At 34.1% G+C, this 14,707-nt stretch overlaps 1 protein-coding gene across 1 annotated transcript in view; it reads left to right on the top strand.

The window, feature by feature from the left end:
• Positions 1-14,707, top strand: part of SPAG6 (sperm associated antigen 6) — a 55,123-nt gene that overhangs the window by 15,576 nt on the left and 24,840 nt on the right. Inside the window, 2 exon segments of the mRNA XM_037006031.2 lie at positions 6,264-6,436; positions 9,881-10,044. Coding sequence (XP_036861926.2) covers positions 6,264-6,436; positions 9,881-10,044 — 337 coding nt within the window.

Here is a 14,707-nt window from a genome sequence, read left to right as displayed (position 1 = left end):
TGTTTCACAAAGAGCTGAAGAATAAAGCTTTCTGCAGAAGAATCCTGCTGTTGTTGCATGCTGTTCTTGCCGGCGAGGACAGGGCACGCGACAAACTTAGATGTCACTTCCTCTGCCCACAAAGCCTGGGTTAGACGCTCTGCCATGTGTTTTCAGAGCACCCTCTACTTCTCCTTTATTTCATAATGTGTTGCCCTTGTTTATCTCCTTCAACCCCTTATAAGTTCCTTGAAGTCAAGGACAATTATGTTTTCAATACCTTGAATATTATTAATATGTATTTCTTGAATGAATCATGAATGAATTATTTATGCCTGGTAATTCTAAAATATATGGGAGAAAAAACTCAGTCTGTGGGGCTGTGGACGTTAAATATTGCTTCATCACAATGGAAGGTAGTGATTAATGAATCACATACATTAATAGTAATAAAACATTGATGAAAAATATTATCAACATTGAGAACTGATTCTTTTAGCATGTTTATTTATCAAACACCTATTGGTGTTTATTTTGTCCCAATTGATCTTCCTAGCACTTTAGAAATTTTAACTCATTTTAATTCTTACAACTTCTTTATGAGGTAATCCTAGAACTGGCACCATTTTACAAATGAGGAAACTGAGACACAGAGATGTTAAGTAACCTCACTTAGGTCACAGCTGGAAAGTGGCAGAGTCCAGATTTGAACCCAATCAGTCTCCCTTTAGATACATGTTTTTAATTACCTCAGTCTGTTGTCTCTCAACATAGGCAGGCACGTAACCCATAGGGCAAGAAATTCCTTCTATTTCTAAAGTATGAAGTTTCTTTTATATTCCCTTTGGACCCCAAATGCCTGAGTCATATGACAGTCAAATGTGAATCTCTTTTGCTGTGTATTGATCAATTATGTATAGAAATCACTTCTTTCAAAACTTGAATAAACTATATAATAGCAGTTTCACAGTAAATGGTCACATAGAAAGTATTTTAGGTTAAAATAAAACATTGGAATTTATATTTTTAAAGCCTTGTACAATCTATGAAAACAAATATTTAACACTTTTAATATTTATGATAATTTTGGATAAAAGTAGAAAGTAAAAAATATGTATAGTAGAAATCATTTCATTTTAAGTCTAAAAAACTAAAGAAGGGGATCAAAAAACCAAACACTGTCAAAGATAATGAATAGACAGCTCACAGAATGGGAGAAAATATTTGCAGAGCCTATATCTGATAAGAGATTAATATCTAGAATATATAAAGAACTCCTACAGTTCAGCAACAACAAAAAGTCCACTTTACAAATGGGCAAAAGACTAAATAGGTTATGTTTCTCGAAAGAAGACATACAAATGGATAGAAAGTATATGAAAAGATGCTCAACATCACTAGTGATTTGGAAAATGCAAATCAAACTACATTGAAATACCACTTCATGCCCATTAAGATGTCTATTACAAACTACAAAAACCAAGTATTGGTGAGGATGTGGAGAAACTGGAACTCTTGTACTTCACTGGTAGGAATGTAAAATGCTACAGCCAGCATTTATGGCAGTTTGGTGTTTCTTCAAGTTAAACATAGAATTACCACATGGCCCAGCAATTCCATTCCTAGGTATAAACTCAGAAGAATTGAAAGCAGGGCCTGAAGTGGATACTTGTACAACAATGTTCATAGCAACAATACTCCAAAACATGGAATAACCAAAAAGTGGAAACACCCAAATTCAAATTCCATCAAAAGATGGACAAACAAAATGTGGTATATGAAATATTACTGAGTCTTAAAAAAGGAATGGAATTCTGATACATACTATAACGTGGATGAACCTTGGAGACACTGTTCTAAGTGAAATAAGCCAGACAAAAAAGGACAAATATCATATAATTCCACTTATTTGAGGTACTTAAAATAGGCAAAATCGGAGACAGAAGGTAGAATAGAGGTTACCAGGGGCCAGCAGGGGAAAATGAGGAGCTGTTGTTTACATGATATAGAATCCCTGTTAGGGATGATGAAAAAGTTCTGGAAATGATAGTGGTGATGGTTGCACAACACTTTGTACTTAGTGTCACTGAATCTACATTTTAGATGGTTAAAATGATAAGATTTTATTTTATGTGTATTTCAGCACAGTAAAAAAATTTTTTAATTAAAAAACAAAACAATAAGGTGAGAGGTAACCTGGGCAACCAAAAAACTTTATTTACTACAACTTAAATGCACCCAAAGGCTCAGTTTGCAGATACTTATTTTTAGAGAAACAAAGTTGAGATGTTAAGCATCCTTATAAAGCACAGCTGATTGAGGTACTATGTATATAAATTACATACATGTAATATGAGAATGAATTATTTTTTTGTCTTTGAAATATTTGACATTCCTTTCCTGATTTATATATGGCATGCGAGAATCAAAGTAATTAGGCCTATGCTCTGTTAAAAGGAGTTAAAGGAAGTGTTTATTTTGAGGCTATTTTATAATCTCTACTAGATTATTAGTTTCTTGAGATTACGTACACAGTCCTGTTGCTTGCCACTTGGTAAATAAATCCTGATCTATTGTTTGAATAAATGACTGTAGGCAGGATCAACAAGGTTATTTTTGTTTTTTGTTTTTTTGTATAACTGGATTGCAGTGTAGGTATTAGAAGCAACGTCTTCAGAATATGGCACTGAAACAAGAAAAATAGAAAAGAAACTCAAAGCTATAAAGCTGGGAGGGGTTGTAAAGATTTATCCTATAAGTTAAATTACAGAAACATTTTCACACCATTCTGTCAATTTTTATAGGGAGAAAGAATTGTTTTATAGATATTAGAGTGTAATATATTAATTATTTTTTTGTATTAGATATAATAGTACATGTTGGCTCCTTCAGTGGAGATCTCATTGAGGTCATTAGCTATTCACTAGAGACCTCGTTTATCAGATATTATAGCAACTACTCAGACTGCTGTAATTTATGGGCTGTAAATTTTCATGCATTTGCTCACCAAGGATCAATCCACCATGGATTCCAATGGACAGGCAGGTAAGGAAAACTTTCTTTGCATGTTATATATGCTTCTTCCATTTTTCTTTCCTTCTTTCCTTTCTGCCTGCCTCCCTTCCTCTCTTAGTTCCTCTTGTATTATTTTCTGTATGTTCAGGACAAAATTAGAAGAACAAAGTCTCCATGCTTAATCTGTGTAGGAGATAAAAACATATACCCAGGGACTGATAATTATGAAACACTAGGTGGCAATTTATAAATTTAGGGTGATATTTTCTTCAATAAGAATGACCTTATTCAAAAATAGATATTTTAAACTCAGTGTTCAACTTTTACTTTTATAGGTTCAGAGGTTTAAAATTTTTCAAAATTCTCATTCATTGTCTGAACTAAGCAATATAGAAAAATATGACAGAGCAGAAGCATCTGTGCAGAAGCCTAACTGTGATATTGAATATAAAAATAGAAGGAAGGGAATTATGTGTCATTTTATTGACCTTATTTTTCCTGGGCCAGATACAGTAGAAAAATGGAAGAGAAAATATATAAAGCAGAAAATACTTTGGAGTATATGGACAAGTGAAATACCTTTTTTGGGCAAAGTATCTTACTGCTAAAATTGCAAACTGAAATTTTCCAAAATTGGAAGACTTGTGGTATATTAGCTAAATACTGTAACTAATAATAAACTTATAACTAAATTAAATATTATAGTCTCAGATGAATTCATTCTTCAAAATATTCAAAGTTCTTAAGATTGAATTCAAAATACCTAGTTTGAATAATCCAGTGTGGGTTGATCTTCCAGTTATGTTTCAAAGAACAATAAGCCACTGCTTTCACACAACGATACTGAATGAGAATAAAGGAAACACTAGAATCATCAGGAAAAAAATAACTTGAAACATAACTGTGATTCTTTTAAACTATTCCAACCATACTTATACTTTCTATTTTGGCCTCATTAATGTATTTATTATGAAATTTCAAATATATGTTAACAAATTCAGCTTTTCCTTTTTGGAGTATTGACTTATTTTACTTAAAATGGTGCAGTCATTACAGAAAATATCAAGTTATATTCAACAACGACAAACAGTGCATGCAGTTCCAAAAAAGGCAAAAGACTGAATATACATTTCAACAAAGAAGATGTACAAATGGCCAATAAGCACATAAAAAGACACTCACCGTCGTCAGTGCTAGGGAAATAAAAATCAAAGCCAAAATGAGATACCACTTCATACCTATCAGGGTGGCTATATGTAGTTTTAAAAATGGAAAAATAATACCTGTTGGCGAGGATGTGGAGAAAGAACCCTTGTACTTTGCTGGTGGGAGTGTAAAATCATGCAGCCTCTGTGGAAAACAGTTTTAATGGTTCCTAGATGGTGGTGATGATTACACACCATTATAAATACACTTAATGCTACCAAATTGTACACTAGAAATGGTTAAAATGGCAACTCTTAACGTATATTTTACCACGATTTAAAAGCTAAAAAAAAATCAAGTAATAACTACAAAAAAAGAGATCAACCAATTGTTTTAAACCCAACCACCTAGAAATAACCCATGTTCACATTTGATAATCATTCTAGTATCTTATTTCTGTGCTTTAAAATTTTGTTGTGTGATATTTTAGAAATTATCTTTAAAAAATTATATATAGATAATAGTATGACCAACACTTATGAACATAGACAAGTTGATTTGTTTAACATGAGCTGTGACCAGGTGAACGAGCCTGAATGGGATTCAAACTCACACCCATGGCCTTACATAAGATGGTCTCACCAAACCAATTCAGACATGAAATGATCACTAAATGAAACTGGAAACTATGAAAAACCACAGGTCACATCATCAAATGTACCTGTGGTAAACATTGTTATTCTTTGCTCATGTTATTTGCTAGTACTATTTATCTTATTTTGGTCTAATCCTAAATGTTATTGTAAATGTTTTCCTTTTATTCTATTTCAAATGTTTCTGGATGTAACATTATAAAAGAATATTGGTAATATTTGCTTTTATAGATTGTGGGGGTATATTTTGAAAGAAAAGATACAATAACATCAAGCTGATTAGCCTGTTGTGAATTAAGTTTAGAAAATCAAGGGGCATTTTGTTCCAGTTTGAACTCTGTCATTACTTTTCTTAGCACCTTAGGCTAAATCACCATCATGAAAGCACAAGTAGCTGTTAGTATTTTGCATATTTTGTAATAAGGCAAATTAATATAGTGTTAGAATGTCCAATAAAATGACCAAAATGCTATTATTTTTTGTCTCCCTTTCTCCACTTCCTCCATTTTCAATACATATTATTTATTTAACAACTATCAATTAAGAATGTCTGAATTTCTAACATTGCTTCATCATTTATTAGTTGTGCGAGAACTTCTATAACTTTCTTAGCTTCCCTTCCTCATCCATAAAACAGACACACTAATACGGCCTACTTCATAGGTTTGTTATAAGAATTCAGTGAGTTAATATGGCAAACAAGTCCTTAAAACAATGTGCATATATAGTGAGTGCTTAATAACTATGAGCTACTTTTATGATTGTTGTGATGATACCTCCTATGTATTCTATCCTCGAATGAAAATTATGAGAGCTAGTAATACAATATACTTCCTTATCTCAAAGAATTTATTTGGAGATAGCCTCAGAAATCTGAATTTGTAGCCCTTCGTGAATGTGAGGCTTTAGCTAAGTGGCCCTCCTAGCTCCCCAGGCTCTGAGATGGATCCTGATAAAATTTCTGTAATAAACTCTAAGTTCAGCTAGACTCAGAGAAAAGACCCAACAGTTGGAATCAGAGAAAAGCAGAAGACTTCATTGAGAGGGAAAGACCTGAACTGAACCCTGAAATACAGGATTTGCAAAGGCTGGGGGGACCTATTTCCCAATACCCTTGTCCCAGCCCCTACAATATAAAAATAGGCATCATATTGTATGCTTCACAACCTCTTTCTGCAGTCCTCATGACGGCCCTACAGGTCACATGGCTAGTATTTGCCAAGTCAAGGACTTAAACTCTTATCTCACTGTAAAGCCTTTCTTATTTCCATGCTATGCTGTTGCTTTGATAATTACAGGTTGTATGATTCTATGTCTTAGCCAGTTAGATGATTCTAAATATCTCATTAGCTTTGAGTGGATAATTTTTTTGTTTTTACTGATTTTTCCCCTTAATTTTCCAATCTGCATATATGCTGAACTGTATGTTTGCTCTTGCAATTCGGCTGCTTTCTGTTCTTTCATAACTTGACTTAGGTGTAATGTCTTTGCTGAAGCCTCTTCTTCTGGATGTGATTCCAACAGTTTAGCAGACTGCTGCTTTGGCCCTTGGGAGACTGGCTAATTATAATGATGACCTAGCAGACGCAATTGTGAAGGCTGACATTCTCCCACAGTTTGTTTACTCATTGGCAGAACAGAATGTAAGAACTTTTAAAAACAATTTACTTTTTTCTGTTAGAATTTTAAGAATTTCATATTTTGGGTGCAGTTGCAAGCTTGTAGCCATTAGAATTAATAGGATGTTAATATAACCTTCAATTCTTTGAACTGCACATAACAATATCTTTAAGGATATTTTACTTTGGGGCTGATAGGCAGCTTTTCTTCAATGTTGTTATTATAAGGAGAAAACAGGTCGCAAAATTTTTCATGGAATTATGCATAAAGCAGTGTTTCTATATTTTGGAATAGTAAAGTTATAGGATTGGTTTTACAGAGGTATATAGAGCCCTAGGCAAACAAAAAGTTGTTTTCAGCAATCTTTATATACAAGTGAAATCTGTTTAGTAGAAATTGTAAGAGACAGCTTTAAAGCAAGAGAAGAAGAAACATCCAAAAAGAAGGAGAATGTGTGTAATGGAAAGTTTGATAAAGCATTTTTTCCAAGTATGCAGCATGTCAGTCCTTTTAAGGGTCATCTAAGAGCACCCCAACTTTGTTCCCTCATATCTGGTTCCACTTTGTTTCCATACAAAACCACCTAACAAATAGTTAAGGATCTTCCAATAAGTAGGGTCTTGGACTATTCATTCATTTTTCTAGTTTGTCATAACCTAGGGATATATTCTTTCTTGACATATCTTTAAGATATGTCCTATTTTTGTAACCAAAGGACAAACAATCCAATTTAAAAATGGGCAAAGGACTTGAATAGACATTTATCCAAATAATATGTACACATGACCAAGAAACATGAAAAGATGTTCAATATCATTAGCCATTAGGATATACAAATCAAAACCATGAGATAGCACCTTTACCTCTTAGAATGGCCTTAATAAAAAAGAAAAAAAAAGGAAAATAACAAGCATTAGTGAAGATGTGCAGAGATTGGAACCCTCATACATTGCTGGTAAGAGTGTAAAATGGTGCAGCTGCTGTGGAAAACAGTCTGGCAGTTCCTCAGTAAGTTAAACATAATTACCACATGACCCAGCAATTCTCCCCTTAGTTATATTTTCCAAAGAATTGAAAACAGGTGTTTAAACAAAACTTATACACAAATGTTCAAAGCAGCATTATTCATGATAACCAAAGGAATGACTGGATAAACAAAATATTACATATCCACACAATGTATTAGTCATAAAAAGGGGTGAAGTACTGATAAATGCTACACATGGATGAACCTTGAAAATGTAATGCTAAGAGAAAGAAGCCATAAACGTCTTCCATACTGTATGATTCCATTTATATGAAATGTCCAAATATGCGAATCCACAGAGATGGAAGCAGACTAGTGGTTGCCAGGGGCTGAGGGGGAGGGAAATGAGGAGCAGCTGCTTAACATGCAGGAAGTTTCTTGTTGGGGTGATGAAAATATTCTAGAACTGAATGGTGATGGTTGTACAACACAGTGAGCTCACTAAAATGCCACTGAATTTTACACTTTAAAATGGTTAAAATGGTAAATTTTATGTGACTCTTGCCAGAATAAAAAAGGTAAGTCCTAGTTGTTTAAAAGTTTGCCTTATTTTTATAGTTTGGGAACTCATTTACTAACGACTGTCTGATCTCTGTGAGGAGTCACAAAACATTTTTTTCCTTGTAGGTGCTCCTGTCATCAGACACTATTAGACTCTCCTTTTCATGGATTCTTAGCTCCTTTCTTTGAGAGCAGGGTCTGACTTTTGGTATCCCACATGGAAAGTTATCAACAGAAGTTTTTTAAGTATGAGTGAATTAGTTGTAAAGAAACCAAAAAATACTAGGGCAGAAATGGGGAGAAAGTGCGAATGTGAGCCACTATTCACAAACTTCTGTCTCCTTTACCTACCAGTCCTTAAACCCTTTCTCACAAGAGATTTAATCTCTCCTTTATGAGGTACAAAGTCCTCTGGCTTTGCTTTTGCTTTTGCTTTTTTTTTTTTAAAGGGAATTCATTTGGTGAGGAATGGGAGAGAAAAAAGGAATTTGGGGAAGAGGAAATTAGGAGAAAGGGAGAATGAGATCAGAAAAGTGTGAATTATAAGGACTGTAGTTAGTAGTGATTATTGATAACCAGTAAACTGTCAATTTGAAAATTCGGCAATATAAAAACTCACATTAGCTTGAGGTAATGACAAGAAATGTATCACCATTGTTTTTCCACAATTGTAAGAAAATAATCTGTGTAAACTACTTTAAAACTCTAATTTTTATAATGAATTAGTAGATATTAGGTTACTGACATGTAAAATTAGACTTCATAACAAATATGTTAATATCTATATATGTTAACATGTAAGAAGCTAAAAAAATTTATCAAATCAAAATATTACTAACATAGCACATTTCTTACATCAGCATATACCGATTTTGAGATATGTATTAAAATATACTTGATGTATTTTCTCTCTCCTATAATTTTTATTGTACCTTAATATTTTAGCCTAAGTAAAGAGAATGATTTCAAAAAGGTGCTATAGTCACCACTTTTTGTATATACAGTCACTTTATAGTCACTATAAAAAAAGAGGAACTTAAAATCTAAAATAAGGGATTGATTGAATTTGGTTAATAAAAGGAAGAGTTAGGAGACCATTACTGTGTCATTATGCTAACCATAAAACAACAGTGTTATAGCCAAATATTTCCTATATATTTCATTTTTTTAGCTATGTAAAGAAAAACATATTAGTCTTGTATTTCAGTTTTATTATTTCTTAATCTGATAAAATTTATATGTAGAAAATATTACAGATATGAAGCATTACTGAAAATTTACATAATGGTAAGTCATTTGTACTTGTCTTTTTTAAAAAAGCATTTCTAAGAGGAAATAAACAATATATCCTATTGTCTGGCTAGTTTATTTGCCAAGGAAAGTTTAAAAATATATCATGAATGTTTGCCTTTATGTTTATCTGCTGATTGCTAAGTACATTTCAGAACACAGTTGTTATTTCAGGATAACTTGGGACACTAGGAAGATTAGTTGAGGGCATGAAAGGCCTACCAGGCTCTGAGTTGGAGGGCAAGGAAAGGAAATAGTTCTGTCAGCTGACGGTTTAGCTGCACGTGCTAACAATCTAAGAGTTCCCATGGGTCAAATAAATGCCTTTCAGTGTAATGCAAATACATAAAATCTCATTATTTTATGAATGTGTAGAAAATATAATGTTCATTTTTTATACAATTATCAAATGCATATTTCAGATTAAAACATTTGGAATGTAACTTAAGACTTTTAGTTTAGTTTCTGAACAAAACAATGGGAGTACATCAAAAAACCAATTTTGCACGATGTTTTTCATCTTTTGTATTTAAAAGCTGTTGGGCTTTATTTATAATAATGTCGTTTTTATGTTGATTTTGATCTGTTTTAACTTTTGGTTATGTAAGTGCTCAATTCACTTAGAGTTTTGTCCGTTTTATCCTTGTAGCATTTTTACAAGAAAGCAGCTGCCTTTGTGCTACAAGCAGTTGGCAAACACTCCTCTAAACTACCTTAGGCAAGAGTTGACTGTGGAGCACTGGATGCGCTGGTGATATGCCTGGAAAATTTTTACCTCGGGATCAAGGAGGCTGCAGCCTCGGCGCTTAGATAATGCAAGACATAATGCAGGTAATGGAGCATATCTTAAAATAGGATTATTAAAGTTTAGATTTATTAGAGAAATCTGGTTTTGCTTATTAAACCCTAGGTGAGGTTTTAATGATGTTTCTATACATTATGGGAGTTAAGTTTTGAATGATGGTCAAGTTTGGATCACAAATTCACAAAAACCTATATATTTCAGTCTTTATCATAGCAGAAGAGAAATATGAAGATGGAGAGAGAATGAGGGGGATGGAGAGAATGAGATATTGATTGATTCTCAAAGATCTTGGTAAACTGGTCCTGTTAAAAATTTTATTTTAGTTTGTCATCCTCCAGGGGACACTGGGTCTTCACTCTTACTCATGACAGGGTGTTCCAAACCAGGCAGGAGCCATATCACAAGTGAGTAATGTTGAAAAGATAGGGACCTGATAACTTTCTATAACCTGTTTGTATTCAGCCCATGTTGGGCAGGAAGGAGGGGAAAGAGAAGAAGCACCTTCTCTTATAAACTGACAGCTCAGTGAATTCATCAAGAAGGGACCTGGACCTCTGGTGTGAAGGTTGTGTTGAGACACCCAATTAGTTAAAAAAAACACAGGAAATAAAAATTGTTCCCCTACCCCCCACTGCACACAAGTTGCTGAGTACTATGAACAAATAATACAAGAAAATACAGTTTTACAACAAACATATAAGAAGGATCAGCTTTGCTAGTAACCAAAGAACTGAGCATTAAAGCATCAGTGAAAATGTATCTTCTCATCTGTTATTTTTTTTTGGGAAAAAAAGTAAGAAAGAGCACTGTGGCATTAGACAGGATCTGAGTTTGGGTCCGGGTTCTACCACTTACTTGCTGTGTGACCATGGACATGGCTTTTTAAACTTTCTAAACCTTAACTTTCTCATATGCAAAAGCAGCTAACTAAAAGTAACTACTTAAGGATTTGTTGTGAGGATGATGAGATAATATATGTGAAGCCCTTAGACCATTGCTTGGCACATAGTAAATATTCAATAAATGTAATAAATTAGTATTAATACTAAAGACTGGAAAGGTCATAGTGTTTATGCCCATTGGTGGAAGCACTACAAATTTTATAAACTTGCAGAAAGCAGTTTGGCAAAACTAATCTAAGTCATGAAAGAGTTCATGGTTACTCTAAAAAGCCTGCTTTGGGAAAGAATTTCAGATGAAAAAGCTATACTCATGCAAATGTTATGTAGCATTATTTGTAATATCAAAAAACCTCATATATTTGGTAGGGATTTAGTGGTTAGATTATGGTAGTTTACTTAATGGAATCTCATTCAGCAAATCAAAAAGGTAATTATGAATCCTACATGCTAACATGGAAAACTTATTATAATGTGAAAAGACAAAATTGTATGTTACAATTATAGTAACATAAAATTAAGTTTTTATGTGGACACAAATTACAAAAAAAATACATGTGTGTGTGACTAGGGTGATAGAATTATGGATACTTTTTCTCCTACCTTCCAGATTTTTCAGTGTGCATGTATGTATAAAATAATAGCTACCATTTGTTGAGTAATTACTGTGTGTCTGGTTCTCAGCAGTATGCTTCAGATACGTTATCTCATTTTGATTGCAGCTATCCTTAGGGTAGGTATTACTCTTTCTGTTAAACAGAAGAAGAAAATGGAACTTAGAGAAGAACCCTGAAGTTATATTAATTGTGTAACAGGAATTTGAGTCTAAATCTGATTCCAAAGCCCATGTTAACCATTGTTCCAACAGCTTGACTAAATATTTCTTGAAAGAGTATTGAAGCAATTCAAAACAGAAACAGGAAAAGGTTCTCCCATGGTTATGTTTAATTTGGCTCTTAAAATGGTGACACCATTAAAGACAAAAAAGAAATAAAATGATATAAAAGTAACTGAGGAAGAAAACTACTGTCATGCTTGGAATGATTCAGAGTTGCATATTAAAATTACTTCCTTAATATCTGGATTTTGGTTTTCCAAATAGTTCACCTTAGGACCATTGTTTAATACATACTGATTGAGAAAATTAAGGCAGTGTTTTAAATCAGAAGCTGGTTATCCTCGGGAAACTACATGATTCTATTTAATAATTTTTTCTTATTTTGGAGGACTTCATGGCAAACAGATTATAACATGGGTATTTCAAAGTGTGACACAAAAGAGCTTTGAGGGACAACTGCACAGATACACTCCAGCAGGTGCCGGTAGTAACCTTTCCATACTTCCGTTTCATTGAGTCTGAGGCCAAACGATTATAGTTTATAAATAAGATCTGTCTAAGGAATTCCATTCCAATTTCTTGCTATAATTTGACTTCCACATGGAATTCCCATTGTAATTTCAATATTTCACAGTATTTAGGGTCTGGGACCAAGAAGCTCCCAGAAGAGATTATTGCATAGATTTCTCAGAAGGGAAAAGAATTGTTATCTAATAAGCAATAAAAGAAGTCATCATTCACATCTTGAATATCAGTGAAAATGGGGGATTTACCTCCAAATAACCTGGTTTCTTTCTTAATGATTTCCTAAAATTGAAATATACTGAGATTAATGGGAGGTAATTCATTCAGTGTTTCCTTCCTAGAATTAGTGGTAAAATGTTTGATTAGACTGTTAAGAAATACAAACCTTAAAGGATGATGCAAATGAAATGAAGTGTATCTTTAAGGGCAACAGAAGGGAAAAATTTTGTGTATAGGAAGCAAAAACAAAGTGAGTATACAGTTAGTAGATGAGAGAAACCAATGGGCATTATATGACTTTTCCTTATTTGAGAAATACAGTGTCTAAAAGTTACTTGTATGTATAGATTTTAAAGCATTTTACAGATAGTCAAAGAGAACTAGGGCCTAATAACTAGAAATGGCAGGGCTTTTTTAACTGTACAAATAGTGTCATTGATTTTTTTATGATTTAAACACCAGTTATTGAATACACTTAGTATATACCTCTTACTTTGAAGATAAGTTTTTCCTTTATATTTTTTCCTGCTCCATAATAAAGGCTGGGGTAGAATTCTCAGATTGGTTGTTTATCTTCTTGCTGTATGCTCCCACTCTGCAGAATTATTCTATGAACATATTTACCTAATGAGCATCAGATCTCTCGCTGTTTCCAAGGACTAGTCTCTGGAGATACAAGGAAGGAGACGAGGAGCCTGAGAGGACCTGTGAGAGTGTCGACAGCGTGTGAGGGAGAGGCAGGAGGGCCCACAGGACTCTTCGGCCTCTGTGCTCTGTGCTTCCGCGGGGGAGACCCAGTAGGATTCTTCACCATGCTCCAGGCCCTCCTTCCCTGCTGTGGCCTGGCAGCCTCTCTCTTGCCTTGTGACTATTTGTAGCACAGCAGCTTTGTGCAGGAGTGCTTCCAATGAACTTGTGTGGAGAGCATGGTGACAATCAGAGTGATATTGGGACTGAGGTGAGAGCAGTGGCCTGTCTGGAAGGTGAGGAGGGAGGGGTCATGTGAGCGTTTTGTCTGAGTGAGCATCCACATTGGGGCTCATAATAAACTTCAAGTGTTTAGTTTGGGAGCTTTAGCTAAATGCTGTTTCTTGTACATTTCTGCTGTCTCAGAGTAAACTTTGTTCTCAAGCCTGGTACAGAGCAATACAATACATTTGAATAGCTGTTCTAAGACATTTTAATCATTCATGTATTTGTCATATAGATGAGGAAACCAAAGTAGAGAGGTTAAAGGATTTATTTTGGTTAGACAGCAATTTATGGTAGAACTGCTTGCAATTACTCAAAACCTTTCAGACAGTCTGCCTTTTTTATGGTGTGAGAAAGGAAAGTATATGAGAGCTCATCATTCTTCATTTTAGGCTCCTTATAGTATTTAAATGCTTGCCAGATACCTGTTTTTAATCCCTGATGGCTGTTTTCCACATGTGTGAGAGTATTCTTTCTCCTATAGACTTGATTGATGTCTTAGGATTTAAATCAAATGAGAAATTTCCATTCCAGCTCAGTAGCTTTTAGGAGATGAGATGCTGCAGCCAGAGATGAGCAGTGCTCACAGGAATTGGCTGACTTGCATACTACAGAAACATTTAGTACATTATATCCTATTTACTAAATAGATAATGTAAGGAAGGAACCCAGACAGACCTTATCAGTCTGATTATTTTCTATACAGAATGATAAAAGGAGAAAAGAATTTGAAAATTCAGAGTTTTTGCAAATATTCTCCTCATGCTAATCATGCCATCCGCATATCAAAACCAGTAGCCAAAAATCATGTGGAAAGGCTTAGGAAGAAGCAACTAACTTTTTGAAAATCCACACATTAGTGACAAATATCTGAGAGAGCTAGTGAACTAAAGAATTGGTACTGTATGTCTCAGAGTGAGGATGGACGGGGAGAAGAGGACCAGAGTCTGGTAACTGAAAACTCTTAAAAGCCCTACAGACAGCTGTCATTCTGGATGCCTGTAGATACTAATGTGGATTTCTGTGCCATCTTATTTCATCTTGGAGGGGTTGAGGACACATAGCATAGAGGCCAGGGATGTATATGGGATCATATGTGTTATGTTATACCTATTTTGATCCTAACATTTATTTCCACACTTTGCTATTTATTTAAGTGTTGGTGAAAAAATATAAAGTGAAAATAGACATCTCTTCAATGTTCTTTGGGCATAGAGG

This window comes from Manis javanica, chromosome 2 (assembly GCF_040802235.1).
Source record: "Manis javanica isolate MJ-LG chromosome 2, MJ_LKY, whole genome shotgun sequence".
Lineage (NCBI taxonomy): Eukaryota > Metazoa > Chordata > Mammalia > Pholidota > Manidae > Manis > Manis javanica.
Note: the sequence above shows the minus strand (reverse complement) of the source record. Positions and strands in the feature narration are given on the sequence as shown.